The sequence below is a fragment of the Pseudophryne corroboree genome, chromosome 2 (assembly GCF_028390025.1).
Source record: "Pseudophryne corroboree isolate aPseCor3 chromosome 2, aPseCor3.hap2, whole genome shotgun sequence".
NCBI classification, from domain to species: domain Eukaryota; kingdom Metazoa; phylum Chordata; class Amphibia; order Anura; family Myobatrachidae; genus Pseudophryne; species Pseudophryne corroboree.
In genome coordinates, this window is record NC_086445.1 from 967,480,095 (window position 1) to 967,501,983 (window position 21,889).

The 21,889-nt window shown below is 45.4% G+C and overlaps 1 protein-coding gene across 1 annotated transcript in view; it reads right to left on the reverse strand.

Moving 5' to 3' along the window:
• Window positions 1–391: 391 nt before the first annotated feature.
• Window positions 392–21,889, reverse strand: part of BTG3 (BTG anti-proliferation factor 3) — a 64,132-nt gene continuing 42,634 nt past the window's right edge. The window contains exons 4-5 of the mRNA XM_063956360.1: window positions 12,153–12,357; window positions 392–1,134 (exon numbers count right to left, since the gene is read on the reverse strand). Coding sequence (XP_063812430.1) covers window positions 907–1,134; window positions 12,153–12,357 — 433 coding nt within the window. The 3' untranslated portion in view covers window positions 392–906. The remainder of the gene's footprint in view (window positions 1,135–12,152; window positions 12,358–21,889) is intronic.

Consider the following 21,889-nt stretch of genomic DNA (forward strand, 5'->3'; position numbering starts at 1 on the left):
TCTGTGCGGTGACATTTCCTGGCAATATTCCTAAGAACGGGACCCGTGATTCCACTAGCGACATCAGTGAGAGTTAGTTTGGTTAATCAATGTAACAGGTGCCTCCGTATGGAAAAGCTAAACTGTGGGCAACCACACAAGAAGAAGTGCGTAGCCTCCGCACACACGTTTTGTCTTGATATAAAAGTGCATACAAGCGGTAGAACACATCACAAATAAACTATTAGCCAAAATGATCCCAATACTTGGCCAAACTTCATGAGTAAACTAGTCTCAGGAGAGCAGGGCACCCCCACACTTACCACTTGGATCAATAAAGTAGACTTGTTATAAAACCACAATGCTCATTATCCGTAAAGACTCAAAAACAAAAAACCACCACACAACGCTATGCAAGAGATTTTCTCTTTACTTTCCGTAACAGAAATAACGGCCAACAATGTGCCCACGAATAAGGATGACAAGTCACGTTACCTAGAAAGTGCAATATCATTTCAGAAACAGTTTCTTTTCATTGACAAGTAGAACCATTGCAAATACAGACCATGTTCACCATTGGAGATCATTACAAAGTTCCAATGCTGTAATACATTATTATTTATTACAATAAAATATGTCATTTATTAGTCTAATACATAAAATATCAAATAAAGTCTGTAGATAAATAGATTTGGTATAGAAACTTCCAGGACAGCAACTAATTAAACATGATTATGTGCAAGTCACAATATATAAATATTAAAAAATACTTAGGCACTTAACTATAACCTTAACCAAAAAAAGAAGTGTTTCTCAAATTACTTATACATGTACAAAAGGTGCAAGAAAGTTTCAAATAAGTCAAAGTCTGATAGAAAAGGATGTGCATACACTTTGGTCCAGCAGTCACCTTGCAGGTAAGGTTACTCAGACTAAGCACTGGTGACCTGTACTCAGCATGTGTAGGCTAGTCCAGTGGTGCCGTTCATTCTGCGTCATCGGTGGCAGCCATGGCACCTGACCATACACTTTGTTCCTATCTTCTTGGTAGCCGGATAGGAAACGTGTCTGGTACTGGTAATGAGAACCTTGCTTTCTCTTAGGATTCTTACTCCAGGGAGGGGGAGGAGGCGGCTGCAACATAAATTCTGGCACCTGCAAGATGCGAAACAAGAAAACATTAGTTCTAAAACCACCCAGGAGTTATTTATAGTGTTTGCTATTTTGTGGTCCCTGAAGAAGATCTGCTAAATCCTTGACGAAACGCGCAGGTCTATGCTGGAGAGATAAGAATGTTGCATGAAGACAGACAAAACAAAGGCTGAAAATCCCTTTTAAATCTTAAGTACTCTTACAAAAGGTGTGACCTTCAATAAACTCAGTGAGAGGACATATAGCTTGCATATTTGTGATGACTAGTTCCTAGTAGATTTATAAAAACAAAATGGCACTTAGGCTTTAGGTATCCTGTAGTTTAAAAAACTAGTTGCAGAGACTCTGGGATTGGAAAAAACAAAAACACATTTATACAATACAAATATACACTGCTGTATATCTGGGATTTATACATTTGCCATGGCTAAATTCCCTGTAGGGAGCACATGCATTTACAGTATGTATACACTCCTATAGGTGTACTTTTAACCCATTGTACGATCATTCAAAGTATCTTACTAATGACAGACTTAGGGTGATATTCAAATTATATATCACGCCTAATCTCCTTTCTAAACTGATCGCAGTTATTGCGCATATCGCGACAAAAGTAATCAGGTTTAGCTGCATAAAGGGTTGGGCGTCGTGCTACCCCGGGGGTAGCGAGCTAAAATGATGATAGCACGCTCGTTAGCAGAAACTGAACAGGTGTGGAAAGAGGTGAAAAGAACTGAATACCGCCCAATGAATTCACAGATAACCTACACTATACGCAGGTCTCACAGCTAATACACAGTTCACAATGGTATCACGCATCCGATACATAGGTCATACATGACATACCTGTTAAGACAACGATCATACGGATATCACCCCCTTGATAAAACACTGACCCCCCCTATATACAGGTGATACCAATATCACTACTGGTACACAGTACATACACAATATGAAACACCGGATACTAGAGACCTCTTCCATACCCAGGTATTGGGGTCTTTGTGATGAAGACTTTATCAGGGAAGAAATCTGATCTTCTGGACTCTCACACTTGTTTTACCATACATAAAACTGCTTCTGCAAGAGGCCATTTTCCTAGAGACCAACTATACCCAAGAAACATTACATCTCCTAAACAAAACCGTGCCTACACAGAGGACATAAAACATTACCAAATCTTATCCCTCAATGAATCTGTCATGTGACGAAGACGCAAAATATAAAGAACCATATGTTACGCTACTTGTCGCAGAGCTCCTCAGTCTCGTACAATATAGTGTATGGACATCCAGTTACGGCAGATCAAGAAGCAAATACATTATGTGATCTGCTTTTAAAGAGCTTGTTAAAAGACATAAGAGCCCATTATATTTTTGGGGGTGTAAGGAGAAGGTACCAACACTTACTGTACCACAGTGTTACTAGGTGACCAGTATATTGTAGCCCATTCTCAGCTCATACCGTATTAGACATGAGCCTCCCCACCATTAAGTCAGTAATTGTTTCTTTGATTGCACATCCATTTATTATTGTAACAGAATCCTGACCTTAAATGGGATCAATGAAAAAAAATCCCCCACAAACCTCCCAAAAAGGACCATTTGAATTTGAATAGAATCAACACCACATTTTAAAGTAATAGAATATATTAGTATACAGAAAGCCTATTAGCAGTGCAGCCTGGGTGATGTAATAGGTCATGCTGGCACATGCCCAGGTGCCAGACAGAATACAGTGGGGTATACACAGCAAGCTCTTGCTACACATGTATACAATAAGCTTGTGTTGCTTTGCAGTCATTGAGCTGCACAAGATTCATATGCAAGAAGGAAGGAAAAAAAGAAGACAAAACTTTGAAGAGAATGTAAGGGACACCCGATTTTATATTGAAATGGGCAAAATTAAAATATGTATTATTCTGATTGATGTATCAATGTACCAATGTATTATACCAGTTAAATGTCTTTGCATGTCAAATGGTAGAGAGGTAATTGATCTTCTGGTATTTCATTATAGCCACAGAACTTCAGAGACAAGATGCTAATCAGGCCTAAGATCCTGTGTATGGGACAGGAATCTGTGTATTAACACCACAGGGGTCCACCCTGCGACCTAGTAGAGACACACTGGCTACCCAGGTGTGGAATTCTTCCTGACCAGAGCTAGTTTGATTACCCAGGAACCAGAGCTATGGCCAGAAGAGCGTGGCCTGCTCTTCCTAAGACAAAGTTGTAACCCCTAGCCCAGAGCTTCAAACAAACAATTAAACAGATAAGGCCATCTGCCCATTAGTATTGCTAAGAGACCCCACAGTGCAAGCTGAAACTCAATACCTTCTGGCTTTGGAAGGGTTAAACAGGAATCCCAAGAGGGGGGGCTGGAGGTGAATTGGAGAGAATTTAAATATGGGACACACTCTGCCATTCGTTCATTATCGTGAAGGGATCTAGATGATCATAATGAAACATAACTACCGGGGGAGACTTCACCTCACTCAGCATTCAGCCCCGCCTAGGTGATATGAACGTTGTACCTTCCCCCCCCCCCTATTTTTATTATTCGTGATTGTAATTACTTGTGTGACTATTTAAACTATTATATTTATTTTTTCTGTAACCATAAGCTTTGAAGTTTTTACTTAAATTAAGTTATCTTAATTTTAGGTCTGGTTGTCTGTGTTTTCACACCGACGCCTTGAGAGGCTCATGTCACCTATTTTTTTTAACGTATTAATCATTTTGTAATCAGTAAGGTGTCACGGGCAGCGTTCTCAGATTGGCGTATCTAGAGAATCGCTGCGCTGGATTCATGACAGAGAATGTGTCATGTAGCGGATATTAAGAAAGTATGAAAAATAAATCACTCAGATTTTATAAGCACAACATTTGGACCTCTGTCCTGACGCAACTTTAATTCAGCTTCCCAGCCTCGAAAGCAGCTAAGAGATTGCTCTGTTATTTAGCACTTACCCAAACATGAGGCAGATTTGCTTCTTCATTTGCATACAGGGGTATAGTATGTTTTGTCGACATTCATCATGTTGAAATGTTGACAAAACATTTTTAATCTATCCCTAACAGTAATGTCGACCTTTCAAATGTCAACATTTTGCAGGTGTCGACAATTATGATGTCAACATAATCAAGGGAGACCTTCTGTCAACATTGTGAATGTCTCAGTTCTGACTGTCGACTGTATACGGTTGTTTTTTTCTACGCTCCACGGTTAAATTTCCCCATATACTTAAATAGCACAGACAGTAACTGGGCAGAAAAATTACCTACAATGTAAAGGGTTCTCCACACACTCCAATAACCACTCGTACTCATGGGTTTAGTATGAAATTCCCACAATCAAAATCCCTACAAAGTCAAATATGTAGTTATGGTAGACTTATCGTCGATAACTGTATTTCTCCTAAGTCCACAGTATCCACAGGATAAACATAGGGATATGAGGTAGCGTCAGTGGATTGGCACAAACGATCAAAAGCTTTTTTGGCTTCCCAGAATGCAACGGGCCAGTCCCCTATACACCCACCTCCTGGCTCAGGCATTTCAGTTATTTTCCAAAGCTCAAGGCAGGAGCATCGTTGAGAGCACTTATCAGGTGAGAAGAACACACATGCACACACTTCCGTACAAGGAAGAGAGAGGTTAGTAGGCGTGAGGATTCTCAAATCAGGTGCGTCAGGGTGGGATCCCTGTGGATACTGTGGACTTAGGAGAAATAGTTATCAACGGTAAGTCTACCATAACTACGAATCTCTCCTGCAGGGTCCACAGATTATCCACAGGATAAACATCGGGATGTCCCAAAGCAATTTTAGTGGAGGGGACGCTCCCGATTGGACAGGATAAGCCTTTGCCCGAATGCAGCGTCCTGAGAGGCAAAGGTATCAAAGGCATAATGTCTAAAGAATGTGTTAATGGAAGACCATGTGGCTGCCTTACATATCTATTCAGCTGAAGCACCACGTTGTGCTGTCCATGAAGGACCTACCTTACGAGTAGAGTGAGCAGAGACATTAGCCGGAATAGGGAGATCAGCTTGAAAATATTCTTCTGAAATAGTCATCCGAAGCCACTTCGCCAGTGTCTGCTTGTCAGCAGGCCATCATCTCTTGTGAAATCCGCAGAGAACAAAGAAAGTGTATGTCTTTCTGATGGCACTGGTATGATCCACATAGATCCTTAAAGCACGGACTACGTCCAATGATGCATCTCCCGCAGAAAGGTCCGGCCCTTGGAAAGCCAGAACTACAATTTCTTCGTTAAGGTGGACTTTAGACATCACCATAGGAAGATAACCAGATTTGGTTCTGAGAACCGCTCTATCTGGATGAAAGATCAGAAAAGGAGAGCGACATAACAATGCCCCTTAGTCTGAAACTGTTCTAGCTGAAGCAATAGCCAGTAGAAAGAGAACTTTAGCTGTCAACCATTTAAAAAAATTCACTTGCTTCAGTGGTTCAAATGGGGCAACTTGAAGCGCCTGTAGGACTAAACTTAGATCCCAAGGAGCTGTAGGAGGAACAAAAGGAATGTGAGGTGAAGCATTCCTTGGAAAAAAGTGCGAACATCCTGTAGGTTAGCAATTTTCTTTTGAAACCATACAGTCAATGCCGACACCTGAACTCTCAAGGAAGCCACCTGTAGACCTTTGTACATTACTGCCTGAAGGAATGCTAGGACTCTGGAAACTCTGAAAGACCTAGGGTCAAATTTCCTGTCACTGCACCACTGAATATAGTCCTGTCATATTCGGTAATAAATGCGAGCTGAGGATGGTTTCCGTGCTCCAAGCATTGTTTGAATTACCTGTTGTGAGAATCCTCGTGCTTTCAGAATGGAAGTCAAAGACAGCTGATCCAGGTGCTTGTGATAGCAAGGACCCTGAGACAGTATATCTGGACGTTGAGGGAGTAGGAACGGAGTATCCACTGACAGCCTCTGCAGATCTGTGTACCAATGTCTTCTGGGCCAAGCCGGAGCTATTAGTATCACGGCGCCCTTTCCCTGTTTTACCTTTCGCATCACCCTGGGCAAGAGGGCGGTCAGTGGAAACACATAGGCCAGACGAAAGTCCCATCTTACCGACAGGGCATCCACAAAGGTCGCTTTGGGATCCTTTGTCCTTGACCCGTATGCGGGAACTTTGTTGTTCTGACGGGAAGCCGTGAGCTCTATCTCCGGTAACCCCCACTTGTCTACCAGAGTCTGGAAGATCTCGGGATGTAAAGCCCAATCGTTTGCATGAATGGAGTGTCGGCTGAGAAAATCCACTTCCCAGTTTAGGACTCCCGGAATGAACACTGCGGACAAGGCTGGATGATGAAGTTCAGCCCACCTTAACTTGCGGCTTACCTCCTTCATTGCTTTTTGGCTGCGAGTTTCTCCCTGATGATTGAGGTACACTACTGCCATTGCATTGTCTGAGCGAATTTGAACTAATTCCCCTGAAGAATGTCCATTGCCTGAATGAGTGCCATATACTGTATATGGCTTGAAGTTCTAATATATTTATTGGCAGGCAACCTTCTTCCTTGGTCCACTGCCCTTGGAAGTAGCTTATTTCTGACACTGCTCCCCAGCCCTGAAGACTGGCATCCGTTGTCAGAACCTCCCAATCTGTGATCCAAAAGGGTCTCCCTTTGTCCAAATGGGTTGTCTGTAGCCACGAGGCTAATGACCTTCTTACTTCCAGAGGAAGGACCATAGTCTGAGTTTTTATTGTCTGATGTAACCCATTCCATTTGGAAAGGTTCAGACATTGTAGAGGCCTCGAGTGGAATTAAGCATACTCCACCATGTCGAAGGTCGACACCATAGATCCCATCACACGCATCGCTGCATGAATGGACACCCTTTGACTATGTAGCAGCTCTTGAATCCTCGACTGTATTGTGGATATTTTGTTCAGAGGTAAAAATACCCTCTGAAGACCCGAATCCAATACAGCCCCCAAGTGTGTCATCTGTTGTGACGGAACCAGGGACAACTTTGCCCAATTTATGAGCCAACCGTGTCTCTGCAGACAAGCTATTGTCTGTTGCAGATGACACTGAAGCAATTCCTGAGATTGTGCCAGGATTAATAAATCGTTGAGGTATGGAAAAATCCTTATCCCCTGCCGATGGAGATAACAGCCATTACCACCATAATTTTGGTAAACACTGTTGGAGCTGTGGCCAGTTCAAATGGTAGGGCCTAAAACTGAAAGTGTTGCTGGAGGATAGCAAACCTGAGGTAGCACTGATGGGACAGTGCTATATGTACATGCAGGTAGGCATCCTGGATATCCAGGGATTCCATGAAATCCATGGCCAAAATAATGGAACGTAAAGTCTCCATATGAAAATGAGGCACCCAAATGTATTTGTTCAGAGCTTTGAGATTGAGAATGGGCCGAGATGACCCATTTGGCTTCTAGACTAGAAACAGGTTGGAATAAAAACCTTGTCCTCGTTGCGCAGGAAGAACTGGAATTATCACTCCTGATTAAAGCAACTTCTGAACTGCCTATTGCAAGGCCCTGGCCTTTGTTTCCACTGAAGACGGTCTGGTACAAAAGAACCTTTGTGAAGGGTGTTTCTTGAAGGCAAACGCATAACCGTGAGATACCGCTTCTTGCACCCAGGCATCTGTGGTGGACTGCTGCCAGGTCTGTGCAAATAGAAGTAGTCAGCCTCCCACCCTGGGATCCCCCAGGTTCAGGCCCGCACCATCAGGCTGATGGCTTATCTTCTGGCTTGGAAGCAGGCCCCCTGGTAGCCCAATGCTTTTTAGTCTTGCCAGACTTGTCAGATTGAAACGGTTTGCCATAACCCTCTCTTTTACGCTTTTCCCTGGGTCCGAAAGAGCCGAAAAGCTGGAAACTTAGGTTTGGATTTGTATGTTGAAGGAAACTTCACTTTCTTGGAGTCTGCTTCTGACTCCAAAATACTGTTTAATTCTTTACCAAAAAAAAATATCTCCAGTAAAAGGCAAAAATGCTAAAACTTTCTTGGATTCCGAGTCATCCTTCCATGTACACAGCCAAACAGATCTGCGAGCTACTACTGCTGAGGCTGATGCTTGAGAGGCATTAGTACCCATATCCAAGGCTGCTTCTTCCATAAAATTAGCCGCCTGTTTAATATATGCAATATGAGATTTTTGCTCTCTAGATGCCAATGAAAGATCATCCTCTAATGCATTAGCCCAAGCTGCCACTGTTTTTGCCATCCAGGCTAAAGCCATAGCTGGTCTTACAATTTCCCCAGACAAGATGAAAATGGTTTTTTAAAAAACATCTATTTTCCTATCCGTACCATCATTTTATGATGTTGAAGGCAGAGGCAATGTAGATTTTCACACCAATCGAATGACATGCGTATCTACTTTGGGAGCCACCTCCCTTTTTAAACAGTCCCCAGCTGGAAGAGGATAATGGGAATTCCATTTCTTTGGAATTCTAAACTTCTTACTGGGTCTTACCCAAGCCTCTTGCATAATCTCCGTCAGTTGTTCTGACCCCGGAATTCAGTCCTGTTTTGGGACGTTTAAACACAGGTGCCTTGGATTTTAACAAAGGCTCTGCTGCCTCCTCCAAGGATAGAATGGCTTTCATAGTACTAATTAGCTAAGGTATATCCACTCAGCTGGGACCTTCATCCTCATCTCTGTATAGAGACCCAGAATGCAAGGAGTCCTCAACCAAAGAGTCCCCCTCTGAAACATGTGTAGACTGTGACGATTTTGTTTCATATCTGTGTGATTTATTTTCCACAGGCCTTTCAGCCTGTTTTTGTTGAACGGAATCCTGGACTGGATGTGACAACCCCCAGGAGGAATGTAGCATGTAAGGATTAACAGGGTAACTTATCCCTGGTATAGGCGATGGAATTATCCGCTCAGCTATATTGGATAACGTCTGTGCAAAAGAAGCCAATGGGGGTTCAACTTGAACCTGTGCCTGCCTTGGATTATACAGGAGGCTTTGGTGAAAGCAAGGGCATGGCTACCAAAGGTGCAGGCAGTGCAGCTGCTATGGGGCCCAGAGCTGAGAGTGGCCACCTTCCCTGTCAAAGTTACATGTGTTATATAAATTTTTCGCCACTGGGTGGTACGTAAGGCTCTTTTCCAACTTTTTCCTTGGGGCAATATATCTAGGTATGCTCCTGGACCTGCTCATTGTAGTGTTGTATAAAATGAACTGGAGGGCATTTTAATGTTATATAATATGAACCGGGGCACTGTAATGAGGCACAATATGAAAGGGGAGCACTTTATAATGTGAATTGGGGGTACTGTGCGGCATAATGTGTACTGGCAGCTCTGAAAAGTGACATAGGGTGAACTTAAGCAACTACTACAATTCATAAAAGAAACTAGGGCACTACTATGGGGGCATACCATTAAAAAAGGCACTACTATGGTTCAGAAAATGAACTAGGGCACTATTATAGGGCATAAAATTAACAACTGCTGCAGAGAAGGGTCTCTCTAGAAGCATTGGGATGGAGGCCCCTTCAAAATGTTGCTACGGGGCCCACAAAGTTCTAGCTACACCCCTGGGTGAAAGCTAGAACAATTTGCACATAATCCATTTTGAACCAGATCCTGAGAGGTTAACCCAGCTTTGCAAGACAAACAGGAAATCAGTGTTGGTGCTGCTGTGGAGAGTATATCCACCTCATCCTTGCCTCTCTTAGACATGATAAACAAATCACACACCTGTACAGTTTTAACTACACAATTTGTGACTGAAATCACTTTAAAACTTGTTAAAGTGACATACAATCCGATCCCTCCTTGCCTTGCGCCAACATTGAGGATCATTAACAGAAACGGACAGTGCATAGTAAAGTGAGCAATCACACTGGTAATCAGTCAAAAGTTATACATTAGTATAATAAGCAATATGAGCACATATTCAACTACATATACATTTCAAGTATATAGGAGAAACATATTACTGAATTACCGTATATAGGACTTTTAAATGTATTCAGTCGCACAGAGAAAGAAAACCGCAGCAATAGTTTAGACTCGTATGCATCAGGCACTTATCCAACTACTCGTACTTAATGGTAGGTAGAGACTTAGGGGAGTTGATGGCAACGGCAAATTTGTCAGCAGTTGGGAAAAACCATGTGCACTGCAGGTGTGGCAGCTATAATATTTGCAGAGAGTTAGATTTGGGTGGGTTATTTTGTTTCTGTGCAGGGTAAATAATGGCTGCTTTATTTTTACACTGCAATTTACATTTCAGTTTGAACACACCCCATCCAAATCTAACTCTTTCTGCACATGTTACATCTGCCCCACCTGCAGTGCACATGGTTTTGCCCAACTGCTAACAAATTTGTCTGCTGCGACCAACTCTGAATTAGGCCCTTAGTGCTGTATCACCTAGCTCAAGAGTGTGGGATACAGAGAGACTTCACCGCGCTTCCAGGATCGATTTATACGTTGGTGAATGCTGAGTGGATCCAGACGCCAATAGTGTATACAAAGTATACAAACGCCCAGCGAAACCACAGTGAACACAGACGCCCAAGTGCACACAGACGCACCAGTCACACAGCTGGCTATGCTGCGACTGGGTCCTTTAGATACACAGCGTCTCATACGGAAGCGGGAAACTGGTCATGAACCAGGGGGAGGGGCGACCAGGGGAGCGTCTTACTCCCCACTGCGGACATCAACCCCAGGGATCGCAGCCTCACACTAATCCCTGGAGCATATGATCCCTGAGGCCTAGTGCTGGTGCACCAGAGGTGGCAGCCGCGTCAGCGAATGTTCGGTAGTCTCCTTCCCGAAACAGTGCTGATGTCTTGCGTCTCCCCCACTAAGCGGAACTGACGCCTTACCTTCTCCCCGTGTTCCGGCCACAGCCTGGTAAAGTCTGCTGGACTTGCTAGTACATCCTACACAGATGGCAGCCGGAACAGCACTGTGCACGTGGGTAAGCGTTGTTGCGACCTGGCGGAGAGATGTTGGAGCGACTATTTCTAAGGTACATGTAAGACGCTTTTTAAAAACTTTGCTCAAAAAAAACTTAAGACTATAAAAATAAATTAAATAACTACGGCTGCCAAAACCAGCAGCTCAAAGATCGTGGTCTGGCTCCTGCCGCACCAACAAAAAAACGTAATTGCCTGAGCCAGGAGGCGGGGATATAGGGGACTGGCCCATTGCATTCTGGGAGGTCGAAAAGCTTTTGATCGTTGGTGCCAATCCGCTGACGCTACCTCATATCCAAATGTTTATCCTGTGGATAATCTGTGGATCCTGCCGGAGAAATACCGACATTTAAAATACCAACGGGTCAAAAAGTTTTTCATTTTTTTGTGTGTATGTCAACATGGACACCATATAAGTGTACCGCATCCCCTCGCATTGCTCGCTGCGCTCGGCCACTATTATATTCTCCCTCCAGGCCCACTGGGATGTTAAAGTATGAACAAGTCAGTTTCAATAACAAAATCATGAAAAACTCATGTCGACTTTTCGGGATTTTAACTGTAGGCAAATTGACCGCATTTCGTACTCATAACTCCTTTCACTGTATCCTTAAACCTAGACAGTCTTAAAAAAAAAAAATGGTTTGTGGCACCTAGTGTAATATTTTTAATGCCAGCTCAAAAGCCATGGTGGGAAAGTGGGAGTTGAGAACTTTGCTATTAATTTAGAAGCTGTAGAACACACAAGTAGTTTCGGGATCAATTCAATTACATGCGGTTTTTACATTGCATGTTCCGACACATGCTAGGGCAATGTGCAGTGTACACCTCATCTGTATGTAGCCTGCCAACATGCATTTTCCTGCGCACCCCTATGGGGGTGCAAGGTAAAACTAAAAATATATGGTGCCATTGCCCCCACACTGTCCCATCAATACATCACCTGAATGGCCCTTTCATTACATTTAACAGAACTTCCCCCTAAGATTCTATAAACACCTCAGAGAGTCATGGTGTCTGCCAGGATGAAGGAGACGTTGGTAAGCACACCTACGTGGGATATATATACCTGATAAGCATCAAATGCGTTGTGCATCACTGGAGTGGGCGGAGTCTTTTGAGTTACATACACCTCATCATCGGAGGAAGAGGAGCCGGAATGATAATCAGAAGTCACTTTCTCCGATGGATAGGCCACTTTCTGGGGGTTCTTGCTCTGGTCATCTATGCTTTCAAAGCTTGCCACCACGAACGAAGGGTTCTTCTCCCCATACCTAAACAAAATGTTAGCGTACATAGGTTTATGAATACATACCAAGATACTGTGTAATAAAAAATGATGTACAAAAGAGGTACTGTCTAGTAAAATGATACATAAGGTCTGCAAAAATAATGCTCTCTGGAGAGACTATTGACTTAGACCTTTAATTAAAAAATATATATTAAAAAGTAGCTTTTTGTAGGTGTCATTGTAAAATACTGTATAGCTACAGATTAACACCAGTTCATTGTCATTTCTCAGAGAGCAGCGCCACCTGCTGATCACTCGTTTACATTGCACTTATTACAGTGAACGTTATTCAATACATTTTCAGAGATATTCCTTTTTTAATTGAATAATCTGTTTTTGAGAAAGCATAACCATGAAAGTTTTACATGCATTGGGAACGATACACCAAAAAATACAAAATTGTCAAAGGAACAGTCCTCATTAGTGAGCAGGGTGAGAAACAAATAGTAGAACTAAGGGGGTCATTCAGAGTAGATCGCACGTAGCAACTTTTTGCTGCTCGTGTGATCAACTTGACGCCGCCTATGGGGGAGTGTATTTTAGCATAGCAGGGCTGTGATCGCTTGTGCAGCCCTGCTATGCTAAAAAAGTTTCCTGCAAAACAAGAACAGGGTCAGACTTACTTACCCTGTGCAACGGATCCAGCGACGAAGGTCTTGGGATTGAAGTCAGACATCCGCCCTCCAAATGCCTAGACACGCCTGCGTTCGCCTCACCATGCCTTGAAAACGGTCAGTTGACGCCCCGGAACGCCTCCCGCCTTTAAGTCTTCATGCGATCGCCACTGCGATCACTTTCTGCACTGGTGGCGTCACTGCCCGGCGACCACACGCGTGCGCATTGCGGGCGCCATGCAGCTGCAGTCCCAACCCGTTCACACTGCAGCGAAGAACCGCTGTGTGCGAACTAGTGATGTGCACCGGACATTTTTCGGGTTTTGTATTTTGGATTCGGTTCCGCTGCCGTGTTTTGGATTCGGACGTGTTATGGCAAAACCTCCCTGAAATTTTTTTGTCGGATTCGGGTGTGTTTTGGATTCGGGTGTTTTTTTACAAAAAAAGCTTAAATCATAGAATTTGGGGGTCATTTTGATCCCATAGCATTATTAACCTCAATAACCATAATTTCCACTCATTTCCAGTCTATTCTGAACACCTCACAATGTTATTTTTAGTCCTAAAATTTGCACAGAGGTCGCTGGATGACTAAGCTAAGCGACACAAGTGGCCGACAAACACCTGGCCCATCTAGGAGTGGCACTGCAGTGTCAGACAGGATGGCACTTCAAAAAATAGTCCCCAAACAGCACATGATGCAAAGAAGAAAAAAGAGGCGCAATGAGGTAGCTGTGTGACTAAGCTAAGCGACCCAAGTGGCCGACACAAACACCTTGCCCATCTAGGTGTGGCACTGCAGTGTCAGACAGGATGGCACTTCAAAAAATATAGTCCCCAAACAGCACATGATGCAAAGAAAAAAAAAAAAAAAAAAGGAGGTGCAAGATGGAATTGTCCTTGGGCCCTCCCATCCACCCTTATGTTGTATAAACAGGACATGCACACTTTAACAAACCCATCATTTCAGCGACAGGGTCTGCCACACGACTGTGACTGAAATGACTGGTTGGTTTGAGCCCCCACCAAAAGAGAAGCAATCAATCTCTCCTTGCACAAACTGGCTCTACAGAGGCAAGATGTCCACCTCCTCCTCATCGTCCGATTCCTCACCCCTTTCACTGTGTACATCCCCCTCCTCACAGATTATTAATTCGTCCCCACTGGAATCCACCATCTCAGGTCCCTGTGTACTTTTTGGAGGCAATTGCTGGTGAATGTCTCCACGGAGGAATTGATTATAATTCATTTTGATGAACATCATCTTCTCCACATTTTCTGGAAGTAACCTCGTACGCCGATTGCTGACAAGGTGAGCGGCTGCACTAAACACTCTTTCGGAGTACACACTGGAGGGGGGGCAACTTAGGTAAAATAAAGCCAGTTTCTGCAAGGGCCTCCAAATTGCCTCTTTTTCCTGCCAGTATATGTACCTACTTGGATGCAGTCACTCATATAATCCTCCACCATTCTTTCAATGGTGACAGAATTATATGCAGTGACATTAGACGACATGTCAGTAATCGTTGGCAGGTCCTTCAGTCCGGATCAGATGTCAGCACTCGCTCCAGACTGCACTGCATCACCGCCAGCGGGTGGGCTCGGAATCCTTAGCCTTTTCCTCGCAGCTCCAGTTGCGGTAGAATGTGAAGGAGGAGCTGTTGACGGGTCACGTTCCGCTTGACTTGACAATTTTCTCACCAGCAGGTCTTTGAACCTCTGCAGACTTGTGTCTGCCGGAAAGAGAGATACAACGTAGGCTTTAAATCTAGGATCGAGTACGGTGGCCAAAATGTAGTGCACTGATTTCAACAGATTGACCACCCGTGAATCCTGGTTAAGCGAATTAAGGGCTCCATCCACAAGTCCCACATGCCTAGCGGAATCGCTCTGTTTTAGCTCCTCCTTCAATCTCTCCAGCTTCTTCTGCAAAAGCCTGATGAGGGGAATGACCTGACTCAGGCTGGCAGTGTCAAACCGACTTCACGTGTGGCAAGTGCAAAGGGTTGCAGAACCTTGCACAACGTTGAAATCATTCTCCACTGCGCTTGAGTCAGGTGCATTCCCCCTCCTTTGCCTATATCGTAGGTAGCTGTATAGGCTTGAATGGCCTTTTGCTGCTCCTCCATCCTCTGAAGCATATAGAGTGTTGAATTCCACCTCGTTACCACCTCTTGCTTCAGATGATGGCAGGGCAGGTTCAGGAGTGTTAGCTGGTGCTCCAGTCTTCGGCACGCGGTGGCTGAATGCCGAAAGTGGCCCGCAATTCTTCGGGCCACCGACAGCATCTCTTGCACCACCAAATTCAATGTATGTGCAAAACATGGGACGTGCTGGAATTTGCCCACATGTAATGCACGCACAATATTGGTGGCGTTGTCCGATGTCACAAATCCCCAGGAGAGTCCAATTGGGGTAAGTCATTCTGTGATGATGTTCCTCAGTTTCCGTAAGAGGATGTCAGCTGTGTGCCTCCTATGGAAAGCGGTGATACAAAGCATAGCCTGCCTAGGAACGAGTTGGCGTTTGCGAGATGCTGCTACTGGTGCCGCCGCTGCTGTTCTTGCTGCGGGAGGCAATACATCTACCCAGTGTGCTTTCACAGTCATATAGTCCTGAATCTGCCCTGCTCCACTTGTCCACATGTCCGTGGTTAAGTGGACATTGTGTACAACTGCATTTTCTCTAACGTCCTAAGTGGATGCTGGGGACTCCGTCAGGACCATGGGGATTAGCGGCTCCGCAGGAGACAGGGCACAAAAATAAAGCTTTAGGATCAGGTGGTGTGCACTGGCTCCTCCCCCTATGACCCTCCTCCAAGCCTCAGTTAGGTTTTTGTGCCCGTCCGAGCAGGGTGCAATCTAGGTGGCTCTCCTAAAGAGCTGCTTAGAAAAAGTTTTTTAGGTTTTTTATTTTCAGTGAGTCCTGCTGGCAACAGGCTCACTGCATCGAGGGACTTAGGGGAGAGAATTTCAACTCACCTGCGTGCAGGATGGATTGGATTCTTAGGCTACTGGACACCATTAGCTCCAGAGGGAGTCGGAACACAGGTCTCACCCTGGGGTTCGTCCCGGAGCCGCGCCGCCGACCCCCCTTGCAGATGCCGAAGTTGAAGAGGTCCAGAGGTCCAGAAACAGGCGGCAGAAGACTTTCAGTCTTCATAAGGTAGCGCACAGCACTGCAGCTGTGCGCCATTGTTGTCAGCACACTTCATACCAGCGGTCACTGAGGGTGCAGGGCGCTGGGGGGGGCGCTCTGGGCAGCAATGTATTATACCTTTTTTATGGCTAAAATACATCACATATAGCCCTTGAGGCTATATGGATGTATTTAACCCCTGCCAGATCTCACAAACTCCGGGAGAAGAGCCCGCCGTTTTAGGGGGCGGGGCCTATTCTCCTCAGCACACGGCGCCATTTTCCTGCTCAGCTCTGCTGAGAGGAAGGCTCCCAGGCTCTCCCCTGCACTGCACTACAGAAACAGGGTTAAAACAGAGAGGGGGGGCACTTATTTGGCGATATGATTACATATGTGAAAATGCTATAAGGGAAAACACTTGTATAAGGGGTTGTCCCTGTATAATTATAGCGTTTTTGGTGTGTGCTGGCAAACTCTCCCTCTGTCTCCCCAAAGGGCTAGTGGGGTCCTGTCCTCTATCAGAGCATTCCCTGTGTGTGTGCTGTGTGTCGGTACGTGTGTGTCGACATGTAGGAGGACGATGTTGGTGAGGAGGCGGAGCAAATTACCTGTATGGGTGATGTCACTCTCTAGGGAGTCGACACCGGAATGGATGGCTTATTTAGGAATTACGTGATAATGTCAACACGATGCAAGGTCGGTTGACGACATGAGACGGCCGGCAAACAAATTAGTACCTGTCCAGGCGTCTCAGACACCGTCAGGGGCTTGTAAAAACGCCCATTTACCTCAGTTGGTCGACACAGACACGGACACTGACTTCAGTGTCGACGGTGAAGAAACAAACGTATTTTCCTTTAGGGCCACACGTTACATGTTAAGGGCAATGAAGGAGGTGTTACATATTTCTGATACTACAAGTACCACAAATAAGGGTATTATGTAGGGTGGGAATAATCTACTTGTAGTTTTTCCTGAATCAGATAAATTAAAGTGTGTGATGATACGTGGGTTTCCTCCGATGGAAAATTATTGGAGGTATACCTTTTCCCGCCAGAAGTGAGGGCGAGTTGGGAAACACACCTTAGGGTGGATAAGGCGCTCACACGCTTATAAAAACAAGTGGCGTTACCGTCTCCAGATACGGCCGCCCTCAAGGAGCCAGCTGATAGGAAGCTGAAAAATATCCTAAGAAGTATATACACACATACTGGTGTTATACTACGACCAGCAATCGCCTCAGCCTGGATGTGCAGCGCTGTGGGGGCTTGGTCGGATTTCCTGACTGAAAATATTGATACCCTTGACAGGAACAATATTTTATGGACTATAGAGCATTTTAAGGATGCATTTCTATATATGCGAGATGCGCAGAGGGATATTTGCATTCTGGCATCAAGAGTAGATGTGATGTCCATATCTGCCAGACGATGTTTATAGACACGACAGTGGTCAGGTGATGCAGATTCCAGACGGCACATGGAAGTATTGCCGTATAAAGGGGCGGTCCATCGGACCTGGTGGCCATGGTAACAGCTGGAAAATCCACTTTTGTTACCCCAAGTCACATCTCAGCAGAAAAGGACACAGTCTTTTCAGTCTCAGTCCTTTCGTACCCATAAAGGCAGGCGGGCAAAAGGCCAGTCATATCTGCCCAGGGTTAGAGGAAAGGGAAGAAGACTGCAGCAGGCAGCCCATTCCCAGGAACAGAAGTCCTCCACAGCTTCTGCCAAGTCCGCAGCATGACGCTGGGGCCATACAAGCGGACTCAGGTGCGGTGGGGGGTCATCTCAAGAGTTTCAGCACGCAGTGGGCTCACTCGCAAGTGGACTCCTGGATCCTACACGTAGTATCCCAGGTGTACATTGGAAATTCGAGACGTCTTCCCCTCACAAGTTCCTGAAGTCTGCTTTACCAACGTCTCCCTCCGACAGGGAGGCAGTATTAAAAAAAAAAAAAATTCACAGGCTGTATTCCCAGCACGTGATAATCAAAGTACCCCTCCTATAACAAGGGAAGGGGTATTATTCCACACTATATTGTGGTACTGAAGCCAAACGGCTCGGTGAGATCTAAAAGATTTGAACAATTACATACAAGGGTTCAAATCAAGATGGAGTCGCTCAGAGCAGTGATAGCGAACCAGGACGATATGGTGTCACTGGATATCAGGGACGCTTACCTACAAGTCCAAATTTTGCCTCTCTCACCAAGGGTATCTCAGGTTCGTGGTACAGAACTGTCACTATCAGTTCAGACGCTGCCGTTTGGATTGTCCACGGCACCCCGGGTCTTTACCAAGGTAATGGCCGAAATGATGATTCTTCCTAAAAGAAATATGGACGCTTTCCTGAGAAGGGCAAGGTCCAGAGAACAGTTGGCGGTCGGAGTAGCACTATCTCAAGTAGTTCTACGACAGCACGAGTGGATTCTAAATATTCCAAAATCGCAGCTTTTTCCGACGACACGTCTAATGTTCCTAGGGATGATTTTGGACACAGTCCAGAAAAGGATGTTTTCTCCCGGAGAAGAAAGCAAGGGAGTTATCCGAGCTAGTCAGGAACCTCCTAAAACCAGGAAAAGTATCAGTGCATCATTGCACAAAGGGTCCTGTGAAAAATGGTGGTTTCTTACAAAGCGATCCCGTTCGGTAGATTTCACGCAAGAACCTTTCAGTGGGATCTGCTGGGAAAATGGTCCGGATCGCATCTTCAGATGCATCAGCGGATAACCCTGTCTCCAAGGACAAGGGTGTTTCTTCTGCAGTGGCTGCAGAGTGCTCATCTATGAAAGGGACGCAGATTCGGCATTCAGGACTGGGTCCTGGTGACCACGGATGCCAGCCTGAGTGGCTGGGGAGCAGTCACACAAGGAAAAAATTTCCAGGGAGTGTGATCAAGTCTGGAGACTTCTCTCCACATAAATATACTGGAGCTAAGGCCAATTTACAAGGCTCTAAGCTTAGCAAGACCTCTGCTTCAAGGTCAGCCGGTATTGATCCAGTGGAACAACATCACGGCAGTCGCCCACGAAAACAGGGCGGCACAAGAAGCAGGGGGGAAATGGCAGAAACTGCAAGGATTCTTCGCTGGGCGAAAAATCATGTGATAACACTCTCAGCAGTGTTAATTCCGGGAGTGGAAAACTGGGAAGCAGACTTCCTCAGCATAACCTCCACCCGGGAGAGTGGGGACTTCAGCGGGAAGTCTTCCACATGATTGTAAACCGTTGGGAAAAACCAAAGGTGGACATGATGGCGTCCCGCCTGAACAAAAAACTAGACAGATATTGCGCCAGGTCAAGGGACCCTCAGGCAATAGCGGTGGACGCTCTGGTAACACTGTGGGTGTACCAGTCATGGTATGTGTTCCCTCCTATGCATCTCATACCAAAAGTACTGAGAATCAAGGAGATGAGTAAGAACGATACTCGTGGTTCCGGATGGGTCAAGAAGGACTTGGTACCCGGAATTTCAAGAGATTCTCACGGAAGAACCGTGGCCTCTACCTTTAAGAAAGGACCTGCTCCAGCAGGGGCCTTGTCTGTTCCAAGACATTACCGCGGCTGCGTTTGACGGCATGGCAGTTGAACGCCGGATCCTGAAAGGGCATTCCAGATGAAGTCATCCCTACCCTGGTCGAAGCCAGGAAGGATGTAACCGCAAAACATTTTCACCGCAATTGGCGAAAATATGTTGCGTGGTGCGAGGCCAAGAAGGTCCCTACAGAGGAATTCCAACTGGGTCGTTTCCTACATTTCCTGAAAACAGGACTGTCTATGGGCCTAAAATTAGGGTCCATTAAGGTTCAAATTTCGACCCTGTCAAATTTATTCCAGAAAGAACTGGCTTCAGTGCCTGAAGTTCAGACGTTTGTAAAAGGGGTACTGCATATACAGCCTCCTTTTGTGCCCCCAGTGGCACCTTGGGATCTCAATGTTGTTTTGAGTTTCCTAAAGTCACATTGGTTTGATCCACTCACCACTGTGGACTTAAAATATTTCACATGGAAGGTGAAGATTCTATTAGCCCTGGCTTCAGCCAGGCGCGTGTCAGAATGGGCGGCTTTATCATATAAAAGCCCTTACTTAATTTTTCATTCTGACAGGGCAGAATTGAGGACTCGTCCTCAATTTCTCCTTAAGGTGTTTTCTGTTTTTCACATGAACCAACCTATTGTGGTACCTGCGGCTACTAGGGACTTGGAGGACTCCAAGTTACTTGACGTTGTCAGGGCCCTGAAAATATATGTTTCCAGGACGACTGGAGTCAGAAAATCTGACTCGCTGTTTAGCCTGTATGCACCCAACAAGATGGGTGCTCCTGCTTCTAAACAGACGATTGCTCGCTGGATTTGTAGTACAATTCAGCTTGCTCATTCTGTGGCAGGCTTGCCACAGACAAAATCAGAAAAAGCCCATTCCACAAGGAAGTGGGCTCATCTTGGGCGACTGCCTGAGGGGTCTCGGCTTTACAACTTTGCTGAGCATTTACTTGGTCAGGGGCAAACACGTTTGCTAAATTCTACAAATTTGATACCCTGGCTGAGGAGGACATGGAGTCTCTCATTCGGTGCTACAGGGTCATCCGCACTCTCCCGCCCGTTTGGGAGCTTTGGTATAATCCCCATGGTCCTGACGGAGTCCCCAGCATCCACTTAGGACGTTAGAGAAAATAAGAATTTACTTACCGATAATTCTATTTCTCGTAGTCCGTAGTGGATGCTGGGCGCCCATCCCAAGTGCGGATTGTCTGCAATACTTGTACATAGTTATTGTTACAAAAAAATCGGGTTGTTATTGTTGTGAGCCGTCTGTTCAGAGGCTCCTACGTTTTATCATACTGTTAACTGGGTTCAGATCACGAGTTGTACGGTGTGATTGGTGTGGCTGGTATGAGTCTTACCCGGGATTCAAGATCCTTCCTTATTGTGTACGCTCGTCCGGGCACAGTATCCTAACTGAGGCTTGGAGGAGGGTCATAGGGGGAGGAGCCAGTGCACACCACCTGATCCTAAAGCTTTATTTTTGTGCCCTGTCTCCTGCGGAGCCGCTAATCCCCATGGTCCTGACGGAGTCCCCAGCATCCACTACGGACTACGAGAAATAGAATTATCGGTAAGTAAATTCTTATTTTTTAGGACACTGGTGACTCTGACGTCTGTGTACATTTTCGGTATCGCCTGCCTAGAGAAATGGAACCTAGATGGTATTTGGTACCGGGGACACAGTACCTCAATCAATTCTATAGTTCCCTGTGAATTAACGGTGGATACCGGAAACACGTTTCTCACCACCCAGGCTGCCGAGGCCTGAGTTATCCGCTTTGCAGCAGGATGACTGCTGTGATATTTCATCTTCCTCGCAAAGGACTGTTGGACAGTCCATTGCATACTGGAAGTAGTACAAGTGGTCTTCCGACTTCCCCTCTGGGATGGCGATCGACTCCCAGCAGCAACAACAGCAGCAGCGCCAGCAGCAGTAGGCGTTACACTCAAGGATGCATCGGAGGAATCCCAGGCAGGAGAGGACTCGTCAGACTTGACAGTGACATGGCCTGCAGGACTATTGGCTTTCCTGTGTAAGGAGGAAATTGACACTGAGGGAGTTGGTGGTGTGGTTTGCATGAGCTTGGTTACAAGAGGAAGGGATTTAGTTGGCAGTGGACTGCTTCCGCTGTCACCCAAAGTTTTGAACTTGTCAATGACTTCTGATGAATGCGCTCCAGGTGACGTATAAGGGAGGATGTTCCTAGGTGGTTAACGT